Source organism: Seriola aureovittata, chromosome 2 (assembly GCF_021018895.1).
Source record: "Seriola aureovittata isolate HTS-2021-v1 ecotype China chromosome 2, ASM2101889v1, whole genome shotgun sequence".
NCBI lineage: Eukaryota > Metazoa > Chordata > Actinopteri > Carangiformes > Carangidae > Seriola > Seriola aureovittata.
The window spans coordinates 27,836,792-27,849,525 of NC_079365.1; the positions used below are offsets into that span (position 1 = coordinate 27,836,792).

General features: G+C 43.4%; 1 protein-coding gene across 2 annotated transcripts in view; it reads right to left on the minus strand.

The window, feature by feature from the left end:
• Positions 1-2,310, minus strand: part of LOC130162002 (metabotropic glutamate receptor 7) — a 264,569-nt gene extending 262,259 nt beyond the window's left edge. For both annotated transcript variants that reach the window (XM_056365422.1, XM_056365431.1), the window contains exon 1: positions 767-2,310. In XM_056365422.1, coding sequence (XP_056221397.1) covers positions 767-1,279 — 513 coding nt within the window. In that variant the 5' untranslated portion in view covers positions 1,280-2,310. The remainder of the gene's footprint in view (positions 1-766) is intronic.
• Positions 2,311-12,734: the final 10,424 nt, after the last annotated feature.

Below are 12,734 nucleotides of genomic sequence, written 5' to 3' on the forward strand. Positions count from 1 at the left end.
AACACACCTTCCCGCCACTACAAACACCAATCACGGGGGTGAACTTGAAACTGAAGTACAGCTTGAGCTCTGCTCCTGGTTCTGATAAAGCACGAGTCAAACAACAGCAGTCTTTTCATAATGATTGGCAGTAATGATGTTAACCCCCAACAACACCCAGCAGCGCGTCTGACCAGTTTGACTCAGCATCAATGAAGAGGATGAGAATGAAATAACTGGCTCCTGTGTCTTATGGATACCAGGGTATGTGCACAGGTTGGTACTTGTTCCCGCAGGGAACAGGAACACACTCTGACCACTGCTGGGATCATTTCAGCAGAAACATGCGATTTGCAGTTATTGCTATTGTAGTGCACTTCTGCGGGATTCATTACAGTCACCACACCTGCTGCGCCAACTTGACCCAGCCTCACAGCCACGCCACACACGACTGCGAGAGGCTGCTCCACAAAAAACCAGCCCACAGACTCACACTGCAGGCAATGCATTGGAGAGTGAGTGGGTGGGTAGGTGGGGGGCTGGGGGTGGGGGGTCTGTTGTAGAGGAATCCGTTGCAAATGGGATGTGGGTATCGTGGTCAGTAAGTGTAGTGGAACAAGACCAGCTGCAGCTGAACCTGGCTCCACTCAGTCCCCCGCATGAGAAATGTAGAGTTACATAAGAAGGTGAAGCTTGTGTCTGACCGTGGTGATGTGTGTCTGTCAGAGGCGCAGAGTGACAGCGAGGAGGAGAGACAGAGACACTCCGCAAACTCTCGGCTCCTTACCTGAAAGAGGCGCAGTATGTTGGCCACCATGATGGACACCGAGCTGGCCGACGCTCCTATGACCCCGACAACTTTCTCGGGCTTGACAAACACCGGCGGCTCCCCGTTGGTGCACCTCACGTCCGACGTGTCCTTCTGGATGAGCGCCTGCACGAAAGTCAGCGACTGCTCCAGCGCGTATGTGTCCCGGGAGCAGGTGTCCAGGATCCGGGCGCCCAGGGTGACGTTGGGCAACAGATCTTCGTCGCCGTTAATCTGATCCAGGGCGTACATCATCGCCTCCAGCCGGTGGATGCCGTTCTCCTTCTTGATGTCCCCGCACGGTATCCCCGGGACCCCCCTGGCGTGAACCGGGAAGAGCCCCCCCAGCGTCACGTCGCCTTCCACCCGGATCGAGTGCGGCGCGTAAATCTCCTGGGAGCCGGCCACGTCCAGGAAGGCTTGAACCATCCACAACACCCGGAATGTAAAACATGGTTTGAGTTGGGGGAGGTTATTAGAGTGCCTCCCCATGATTTGATCTGTCTCCCTTCCCGCGAACAGTTGAATCAAAGCAGCTCCGCCACAGACTCCGACTGGGAAAATAAAATGTAGAACCACTGCAAGGTGCAAGGCACTTTAGGATAGTTTTACAAATCCAACAACCGAGTTCCTCCCTGTCCTCGATCCAGCGCAGAGAACCACCCGTTTACCCGAGAATAAAGGCAGGTGTCGGGGTATAACACCCGTGTAATCCCGCAAGGTAGAGCCTTTATGCACACACAAACATACAAACCAACCTCAGCGACTGATTCACCAATGCGTTATCCCTGGTTAAGTGTGCGCAGAGCTGCTGCTCCTGCTGCTGCTGCCGCTGCACGCAGCCACGGTCGCTTGTTGCTTGGGCACCCATTCCAGGATTTTAGAGGAAAAGACACAAAGAGAGAAACACAGTCGTCAGTCGCTGCTCATAAAGGGCAGCGATGTAGTAAAAGAAGCACTCCGTTAACTCCTTTATAGTATCCCGGTATTCCGTCTTTGGATATGTGAATAACCCAGCCCACGCTCGGCACTGATGTCATACTTTAAAAAAAATAAAAAATAAATAAATAAATGTGGTCACACCTGCGGATAAATACCAGGCAGGGTTTGGGCTAATAGTTTCCTCAAGCCTGAAAACAAGATGTGGAGGCGAGAAGGAGAAGGCGCTACAGAGGCACAGCACGCACCGCTGAAATAACTGCGCTCCGCTTTAGAGCCGAGCTGTCTGTGACACGCTCCTCATGCCTCTCTCTCTCCCCCCACCCCTCACAGCCCGGGTCCACACAGGCACCTGCCTGGGATCAGATGCTATCTGTAAAAAAAAGAAAAGAAAAAGAAGAAGAGAGAGACCTCAGTAAAGTGTAGTGGTCTACTGCTCTGCTCAACGCTCCTGCGCTGAAAGTGTCCGAATATCAGGGACCGGAACGAGATCTCCAGTCTGCTCACAGAGCTCTCTCTCTCTCTCTCCCTCTCCCATCCACCAGCTCCCCCTCTCTCTCTCGTAGCTAAACACACACGCCCGGACACACACGCAATCACACGCGCAAAATCCTCCCACGCCCGTTAATTATCAGTCCACGGTGCCCACTGCCAAAACAGTATATGGACAAACAAACACTGAAAAGAAAAACATCATTTTTTTCTTCTTTTTGAATTATTGACACCTTCTGTTATTATGAATGACTGCATTCATAAGAATGGAGCAGGCGAGAAGAGAGCAGGTTGTGTTTCTAGAAATGATGGAGTCCTGGAGACCGAGGACCATCTCCAAATACGCTGAACATTGTTTTATCACCTTCATGTCTCGTGTTTTTTTGTGCTTATAAACCTGATTTTGAACTGATGTCATGTTTCAGAAATCCACTAAATGACTCGTTACTTGCAGGCGCCACCAGCTGGAGTGGTCGCCGTCCAGAACAACGTGCCCCCGTCCACGTTTTAAAACAGCTGACACACTGACTCTCACATAAAACTGCCTCTTTTCCCGCAGTTCATTTGCCGTGGAAGGATCTCATGCGTAACCTTATGTCGCATAAAATCTGGGATAATTTAAAACCGAGGCACAGATAAAATGAGCAGGCGGTTTAACACAAGTAATAGTTTTGATATTGGCAGCACATCAGCCTCAATCCAGATGTTTTCTCCTGCAGGCTTTGAGAGGCAGCCACAAAATCTATGAAACCCAGCGTCGAGTTTCAGTTGCAGTTATGTAACAACAGCAGCTGTTGCAGTGATATTTAGCAGGTGAACACACCTGTGTGCACCGCTGCCCCTGGTCTGGCTGACTGGTCCATGCTCAGGTTAATGACGGTCCGTCTAAGATCCTGTCCTGCTACAAGATTCACACCGACACCCTCTGTCAAATAATTAAGGAAAAACAAAAGAATGAATATGGTTGAAAAGAATATGGTTTGCACTTTTGAAAGTCTCCTAATAAAAGCTGCTCCTCAGGACAAAGATGACAAGAGGCTGATTGTAATGTGAAGGCAGCAAAGCCACAGATGAACCTGATAATGTTAGAGTGACACAGAGATATGAATAATTAAGTTATGTTCTATATCATATCCTGAATGAAACCAGGATAACAGGACAGGGCATGCCTGTAAAGATACTAACTAACAGATGATACCGAGGGTATGACACAGAAAAGAAGTCTTCATCTGGACCGGATGAGTTAAGATCCTTCATCACATGATTTGCAAACTCATCTAAAACACTAGCAGTCTTCTGGGTTTAATGTGATGAAGGCTTTATTGCAAATAAAATTAAAAAAAAAACAACAACACAGCAACAAAACCCGGTCCGGTCCCAGGAGCGCAGAAACTGCCTCAGGTGTGCACTCATTTTTATTTCATCTCTTACCCCTCCTGACTCTGCACCAGTCCACCATTAACTCATCTTTTGGTTAGTACTTGATGCTCCTCAGTTCTATGCTCAGTCGTAACCTGAAGCAACCCACAGAAAATGAACTGTGCCATCTGGCTGCATGCACCATCATGTCTTGGACTTCTTCTAGCAAATAAATGATTATACTTTTAATCAACTGGCAATAAATGGTGAAACAAAGACAAATACAAACAAATAACACAAGAAATGAGACCTAAGGTCTGATCAATAATTCTCCTAAATCCTCAATAATTTGATTCATATTTGAGTTTTATAACAGAACAGAATTACTTTTTGGTAAACTACAGAAATATACATTACTTTACACATAACCTATAAAATATGAGATATGTCTTCATTTGGTGTCATAACAATACTTTATAATCATTTCTGTTTCTTGTCAGCTTCATTTAAAGGTCCCATATTTTATACTTTTCCAGTGTTTTATTTGAAGTGTTGATCCATGCGAAGATATATTTGGGGTTTTAAGAACCAAAAACCATCTCAGTGTAGTTTTAAATCTCCTCCCTCAGGCTTTTCTCTGGAGCTCTAGTAACAACAGGTTGGTGAGCCAATCAGAAGAGAAGAGACTCTGAGCTTCTCTTCTTATTGGCTGACTGTTTTCTGAGTGATTGAATTAAAATATATAGCAGGTTTCAGGTAAAGACTCAGAGAAACCAAATCCTGCAAGATTGGATGGTGGGTCAGGGTGGTTTGGGCTTTAGGGCATCGCTGACAGCCATGACCACTTTGTTGTGACATCACAAAGTTACAGAAAGTCCTGATGGGTCGTTTCAAGGCTCAGTTTCTGAATACAGGCTGTGTTCATTCCTCTGAGGACTAAGCGCTTTGATACTTTCACAGTATTAGTATAGAACCTAGACCTGCTTTATAATCAAACAACACACTGACATCTCACCTCATACAATATGGGACCTTTAATGTGGAGCCCAATTTGGATCAAAGGGAAGAGTTGACAAAGATTTACTGGTGACTGATTTCAGCTTTCATGTGTTCACTTGATATCCAGCTGTTAAGGTGTGTTTCTGTGTACCTGCTCTTTTTTATTTATTTATTTTCAGGAAGCCCATTAACCTCCTGTCCAGACCAACAAACAAAAGGCCCTTCCTCCACCTCCTCCCTCTCTCTCTCTCTCTCTCTCTCCCTCAGCCAGCACACTTTGCACTCTAATATACTTAAACCTGTTTGACCTAACTGCGTTTCATCCTTTATGTTGCTTTCCCCTGAGTCCGGGTTGTAACACCAGTCTTTAATCCAGCCTTTTCAAAGCTGCACAATTACATATGGAGGACTACAAGAAGACAGCATATGCCATTAGTAGCCACTAAAGTCAGAAATGTCAAAGGAGAGAATAGAGGATTAAAAAAAAAAAAAAAAACTGAAGGATGTGTCTTTACAGTATTGGAATGCAGCCGTGGTCCTCTGAGGTAGTGCTATTTTACATTCTGCACATGAAGTTAAAATCACGCCTGGTCAGAGTCTGAATGACCGTTATGATTAAAGAGTCACAGGAAAGATTTGGTGTCCCTGAGAGAGAAAGAACAGCACCTCATTCAAACTCACATGGAACGTGTGAAAAGTGCAGGGATGTGACATCAGTCAATCAGTTAAAGCTGTTAATGTCTTTTTTTTTTTTTTTTTTTTTTACAATGGTGTGAAAAATTCGACTGCACCTGCTCAGATTCTCACATTCATCCTCACCGACCATCTTTATTGTCAGTCAGCTGCTGTGAAGCTGCGATTCACCATCTGTCTGTTTGGACAACCTGAGGAGGGCAAAGTATAACTACAGTAATTGTCATCTCATTTCCCTGTGTCTTCTACCCCTTGTCCCCTGTTCGTCTCTCTCTCTGCCATATATGTGTATGTCTGGCTGGGACTGGCTATCCGGTTCCTTCCCCTGCCGATCCACCTGCAGCACATCGTCTCATTAACCCCTACCCTACAGGCAGCTGCAGTATTTAAAGCCCCGTCTCATCCCTCCAGTCTTTGCCGGATCGTTCGGTTTATCCAAGATCCTAGTTTCTCCCCTTCGGTGTTTCCCTTGTGTTCGCCTGAACCCTGTTAATCCTTGTGTTTGCCTGAGCCTCAGGTTCATCACTTCCAGTCTATAGTGTCTGCCTTCCTCGTTCAGCTTCTTCTTCGCCATACCTGCTGTATCCACTCGTCATGCTCCACTAGACAATTCAGGCTCAGCCATTTTCAGCTAACATCTCCACAAGCTTGGTTTCCTTGTCTGTGTTCTGCCTTTGGATCCTAAATTGAACTGCTGTTAACAGTGATTTCCTTTCTCTTGACCAGAATTGCTTTGACAGCCTGTCACAGCATGATTAAGTTATTTGTTCATTTATTTTGATGCCAACTTGCAAAGTTAGCCACATTTGTCATGACTGCATTACTAAATTACAGTTTTTAGTTTTAATGTAACAGTTGCAACTTAACTGTAAAAGTTCTGGTGAAGAAGATGATAAAGTTTTTCTAGCCTTGTTTGATTTAGTCTTTTGTGCTTTACAAATCTGAAATTCAGTTTAATAAATAATTTACATCCACACAGCCCCGGGCAGGTTGATTTTCTTTTCCACAAAAATATTGTTTTGGGCATCTGCTTTATGCACAAGGGCATTGTCATGTTGAAAGAGAAAAGCCCCCCCCCACCCCTGATGTTTGCCCAAGAGCAAATTTTGGCAAAATATCATTGTATGATGAAGCTTTCCCTTAATAGAGAAATAAGCCTGATCCAAAGAGTTCCAGACCAAAAGTATCTTTTAAACAGAAAGTTTATAACTTTTTTAAAGGTGGCGTAAGCGATTCTAATCTAATACACTGTCAAATTCAGTGAATATCTCCTCATGGTCTGCTAGCATGGTTGGACTGGGAAAGGAATTCAGCCCTAGACTTATCCTCACCCTGAATGACAGGCACACAGAGAGGGCCAGTAAAGAGACTGTATGGGCCATTAATAATTTTATGGATATTTTGTCGGCCCACTGGGATTTCTCCCAGTAGCCCCGTTGCCCAGTCCAACTGAAGTGGAGAGACCTCAGAGAGTTGAAAGGTATGAAGACAGATGCACAGGTTTCTATGTTTCTGCTTGGCAGGTGGCTAACGTTAGCTTTGCTATGTGGTAAGTTAGCGAACAGGTACCAGTGTCACTTTTGTGCATCCAAATTACTTGCTCACAGATATAGTGTGATGCTAGCCACAGGAGAGTTGTGAATACAGCTGTGAAGAAATAAAAGTCCCATTCATTTTTCCCATAGAAAATGTCAGATATAATAGATGAACAACTGTGTTAGAAAATATGTGGTTCTTTGATAAAAAAGGGTTAGGGTTAGGGTTAAAAATACAAGACGCCTGTGGACACGAAGACTGAAGGAGAGAAAACAACTAAGATGCCCAAGGTGCATTTACTTACAACCAGCCAATCACAGAGCTTAAAACAACAGCCAACAGCGAACTGAACATAAAGATTATAATGCTGAAAAAAAGATTTTACAATCTGCAGCTTAAATCAACCCTGACCCTGAACGCTCTCCAACAGGGAGCCCACCTCTGGAGGGTTCGTGCATGTGGAGTTTGTTGCCCAGTGAAAACAAAATATATCATAGAGTCTCACTGTGCAGAGACACACATCACACGCAACAGTGAGCTGAATTGCGGCCACTTATCATGCACATCACTGTGTCTCACCTCCTTCCTGTCACATTTCACTGTGAGCTCTCACACAGCAAGACGGGAAAGTTGTAAATCGACCTGTGAGGAAATGAAAAATTAGCCTCCGTAACATTACAAAAACAAGACAGGCTATTTTTTTTCCATTTATGTGTTTTTTCAGTTATGTTTTTAGGAATTTGGCTGACGGTCTCACCCAGAGTGAATCTCGGAGTGTGAGCAATTTCAGCGCTCAAGGACACTTGCTGAGCCAAAACACATTTGATGAATGATACGTATTTGCCGACTCTTTCTGTCACACCTCAGACAAAATGTCTCTGCTTTGATTCCATAGGAAAATGCTTTAAGTGCAGATTTGTTAACACGTTTACTTGGTAATTGAATTGCGGTATTGAATTTCACTCAGAGGCTGCACTCAGCTATCAGAGGTAATATAATGAACCCCTCACTTGAACAGTCACTGCTGCCAAGTGCTCACAGTAACGCAGAGAGGGGAGCTTGGTGAGCTGCTGTGGCGATTACAGGAACAGTGAGAGAAATGACAGGTCACATGTTTGATGCCAACAACCACCGTGTCCATCAAATTTCACACACCCTGTCAGTGACTCGCCTGTCTGTGCACTCACCGCACCCCTCACCTGTTCTGTCTAGATGGTTGGAGTTGTTTGCAGCTGCACTGAAACACAGTGTGAAGGTGATCGTGATGACGCAGAGAGTGATATACAGTGTTGTTCAATCATAGATGATTTACAAGATGACATTAGAGGAGAGTGCAGCAGATTTAGCAGCAGCAGCATCGGCTTCTATTGGCTACATTTAAGGGATCTGGTTTTCAAGGAGCAACTTCTGACCCTCACCTAAGTTTTGAAGGTCACATTTACTCCAAGTAGAAAGGCCAAGTATAAAGTTCACCTCACAGAAATGCAGGGTGCCCTTTTCTAACATTTTGCACTTAGAACCTCTGCAGCTGCAACGTGGGAGATTGAATATATTGAATCAATTTTTAGCATCTAGAATGAGCACCCTTTGGATTTTGGGTCCTGACAAAAGTCAAAACTGTGGAGAGACGGATACTTTGTCCCTGTTGGGAAAATTGGTTTGCAGCATAATCACAACTAATCACATCACATACAGTCAGCTACAGACACACCAACAGACGTGCTCGTGCACATGCTCATACTCCTGTATTGCACATTGCGCCAAAGAAGGCGGGTCAGACAGCTTGATGTCCTGCACAACTGACAATATCCTCCCCCAGGTGGGTAAAATGATTCTTGTCACCCACAATGTTGTCTGACATCAGACTGTCTCTGTAAATGCATTTCATGCTTGGTAACATGATCCCTAGCAGTTTACTGGCTCCTGATACTGTTTTTTTTTCTTTGACTTTTTTCTGTGCCTCAGTGGCTTTGCCAAACCAGCAGATGATGCAGAAAAATAAAACACTTTGAATAGTTTCAATAGTGAATTTTTCTCATGTTTCTTAAAGAGATCTGAGTACAGAGAAAACACAACGTGCAGAATTTACAACTTTGGAAGGTCTTTTCTGAAGCCAACTCAAGACAAGAAACGCAAATGCAGAGAAAACTGACGTTACTTTCTAAAGACATTCAACTACTAAAACTAAAGTAAATAACTCTATTAAACAAGGTCGTACTGATCCCAACTTTTCCTCTAGTGCCATCAGCAGGTCAGTCTTCACTTCACAGTCTACTCAGTGGATTCAGCAAATCCATTCATAGTTCCCAGAGGATTAATGCTGCCGACTTTGGTGAAGCCCTGAGCTTTCCTCTAGCGCCACCATGAGGTCCACGCATGTGATTTTTGGGTGAAATATTTAATCAACAGTTGGATGGATTGTGATGAAATGTGGGTCAGACGCTCACGTTCCCCTCACGATGAACTGTAATAACTCTGTTGATCCTCTGACTTTTCGTCTGGCACAATCATCACGTCAACATTTGAACTTGGTGATGGGATACCTGCAGAACTAAGGACGTCACCATCAGCCTCAGATGAACCTCATGGTTATGAGCAAGGCTAAATATTATACCTGCTGTGTTAGCGCTGTCATTGTTGTTGCCATTGTTCATCTTTCAGTTCATTGTTTATATGTCCGGATCGCAACTTGACTGCTCATTGTGTATACAGCTAATCGGTAAATGTTGGCGTGCGAACGTGCCAAGCTAAGATGGTGAACATGGTAAACATTATACCTGCTAAACATCAATATGTTAGCATGCCATGTGCCTATGATGTGTCAGATAGCTGCTAGCATTATTTGAATTGTCTTGTTGATCTTCCTACAACATTCGCTGTAACTTGTGTTTTCTGTATAAATAGCCTACTTAATATTACTAAATACCACCACTCAACTCTGTGGCCCTACAGTATATTTCTGTTTGTATATCACCTTTACGCCCTTAGTCTAAACATAATAAATGACAGTATAATGTCTCTACATACTTTCATCTGTCTTGTAATTTCTCAGTACTTAGTCTTTAACTCCCTGTTGGATTCATTCTTCCTGATTTTGCCACCCACACAAAATAAAGATAATTACATTTAACTTCGGCTAACTGTGGGGCTCCATTCAGCGTGCCCATACTCCTGCATTAAATCACAACTTACTGGCAATTTTTTATCAATGAAAGGTCACAGAGGCTTTAGGGAGTCGCTGGTTTCTCACTGAGTACACTAATTTAATGCATAACTTAAATCTGAATAAAGAGCCCTCAAAATGTAATTAGGTAGCTGTTACTTGATCAGTTGGCTGACATTTCTGAGTGTAAAATGAAAAATAACCATAATTAATCACCAACACACGTCTCAAGGTAGACACAGCGGCTCTTTTGGCAGACCTCGGTTATAATCAGCTGGCAGGAGGGGCGGGTGGAGTGGTGTGTTGGAGCCAAGCCACCAGCTCTAAAGCTGCTGGAGGTCTTATCTTATCTTCCTGGGGCAAATGCTCCCAAGAGTTATCAAACCCGCTGTACTATATATCAGCTCTATGTTTATGGCTTGTTTTTGTTCATAAACAGCTCCCAGCTCCGTGGAGTCCCCAAAGAAAGGGGGAGGAAAGGGAAGTAAATCTTACTATAATTACAGCAACTCTAGTGTGTCTGTTTGTGCTTTCGGGCCATATGTTTACACAGATGGGAGTCATGTGAAGTGGTGGAAGAAGCATTCAGATCCTTTACAAGTCAGAGTCCTGCATTCAGAATCCTACTTAAGTAACCATATTCTCAGTTTGAAGTATCAGCAAAGCTTGAGAGGCAGCTGGATTTCTCTCAAGCGAGAATCCATCCATGCAATTCGCTTGTGACCAGACAGCAGTGTTTTGGAAAAATCAGCATCCTGTGAGGGAGGAGCTACTGGCAGCTATGGAGACGCAACTCATTTGGTAATCATAAGATTTGCCTTTTATGAGCAGATTTTCCTTAAAAGATGGCAATGCTTGTCTACCGACATGCTAACCAGTTCTCAAAGCTCCTCAGACTGATCCCAGATGGTTCTGTGTACATCATTTCATGTAGGTTAATACGGTCTTTACTGCTCCAGGTATGGCTGTTCTCAATGCATTGTAAAATGCTAATGTTGCTAGCAGTTTCAGGACTCAAAGTTTTGTAACGAATCTTCAGGCTTCATGTGCATGTTGATCTTTTACCAAGTGAATATCTTTTTTTGTCGGGTCTAATGTGAGGCGCACACACAGAAGCTGTTTGTCCATGATAATGTGCATGTGTCGTTAGTTTTGCAGGTATTTGGTCATAAGTCAAAGTAATGGACATGTTGAAATATTGACCTGAAGATGGCGCTAAATGGAAAGTCAGAGGATCATCAGGTTTGTAGGATTCATCCTCTGGGGACCATAGTACGATTTTATACTTATACTTTTTTAAATCTCAGCGGTCTCTTGTTATCACACTTGCTTCTTATATTACAAGTTGTTGAGCTGAGCTAAAGACAATTTTCCACTCCGGTGAACAATAAAGACGTATTTTATTCCAAACCAACAACCTTGCACTTGACGACCAAACTTGTTTCCTTGTTATTATCATGTATCATAATTACTATTCTTACACACAAGGGTCTGTAATTGTCTTTTGTACAACACATCCTGCCCATGGGTGAAGACATATTGTGCTACCTGGAGTATTCATGTTCCATTTCCTGTCAGGACCCTGACACACCAAGCCGAACTCAAAGAACCAGTGCAGATGGAGGCTGACTGATCAAACACTTTGCCTCGCTTCATGTCCTCAGTTAAAAGTTGCACTTGAACACATCACAAAGAAAACATCTGACTCACTCTGCAATGAGTCTGTGTGAGTGAGACATTTAGGCAGTATTCTGTGTTCATCACACAAAAGTTAAATTTCAAAACAGCCAACTAGCCTATCATTTTCACACCACTGTCAATATGTTGTGCTGCTCGTCGGATGCTCTGAATACAAACTGAATATGTGCGGTTACCTGCACTGTAAACTTTTCTCTGCCTGCACTGGCAGTGACAGCAGGGGTGGGAGAATTTTATCCAAGTAAAAATACAAAAGTATCGTAAGTAAGTCATCAGCAAATCAAAAGTAAAAGTATCTCATCGTGCAGTAAACTGTCCTGCGGCTGATCTGATTCTCTCTGGCATTATCAAATTATTGATTCCGAGTCATCGATGTGTGGCAAGGGTAGGGTGGATGCTCGCACTCACATGTCAAATATGTTTGAGAGATTTATATAGTTGCTCAACAACGCCACCCTGGGAATTTCACCCAGGGAAATTCGGTTCTAACTACTAGACACACAGGTTCGTTCTATTCAGGTGGCATGAGACGTGGTTCGAGGTATAAGAATATATTTTATTACAATTGGTTAAAATAATTAACAATCAAAATCATTCACACCAAAAAAAGGCAACTAGTCAGGAGCAGAGGCTTACCAGGTGGACAGGTACTAGTGAACGGGAGTGGTTCACCCAAAATAAATAAATAGAAATAAATCACCCACACACACACACACACACATTGAAGGAACCACCACCGGGGAGCACAGCACATCAAATGAGGGGGACACCACCACCAGTCACCGACGCCACCACCACCACCGGCCTCTGACAACTGAAACAAAAAGAAAAGATTAGGAGAGTTGCAACTCAAAACAAAAGAAATAAACAATTAATGGGCAAGTTAAACCTAGAAAAAACAGATGTACAACTAACAAAGAAAAACCTAAATGTCCAAATAATAACTGCCCAATAGAAATCAAAGCAAAATAATTCAAAGAAAGTACACAATTCAAAATATCTTTTAACACAAGAAAAACAAAGGAAATCTAATTAACTAAATCAAAAGAAACAAAAAAAAGAAGCAAA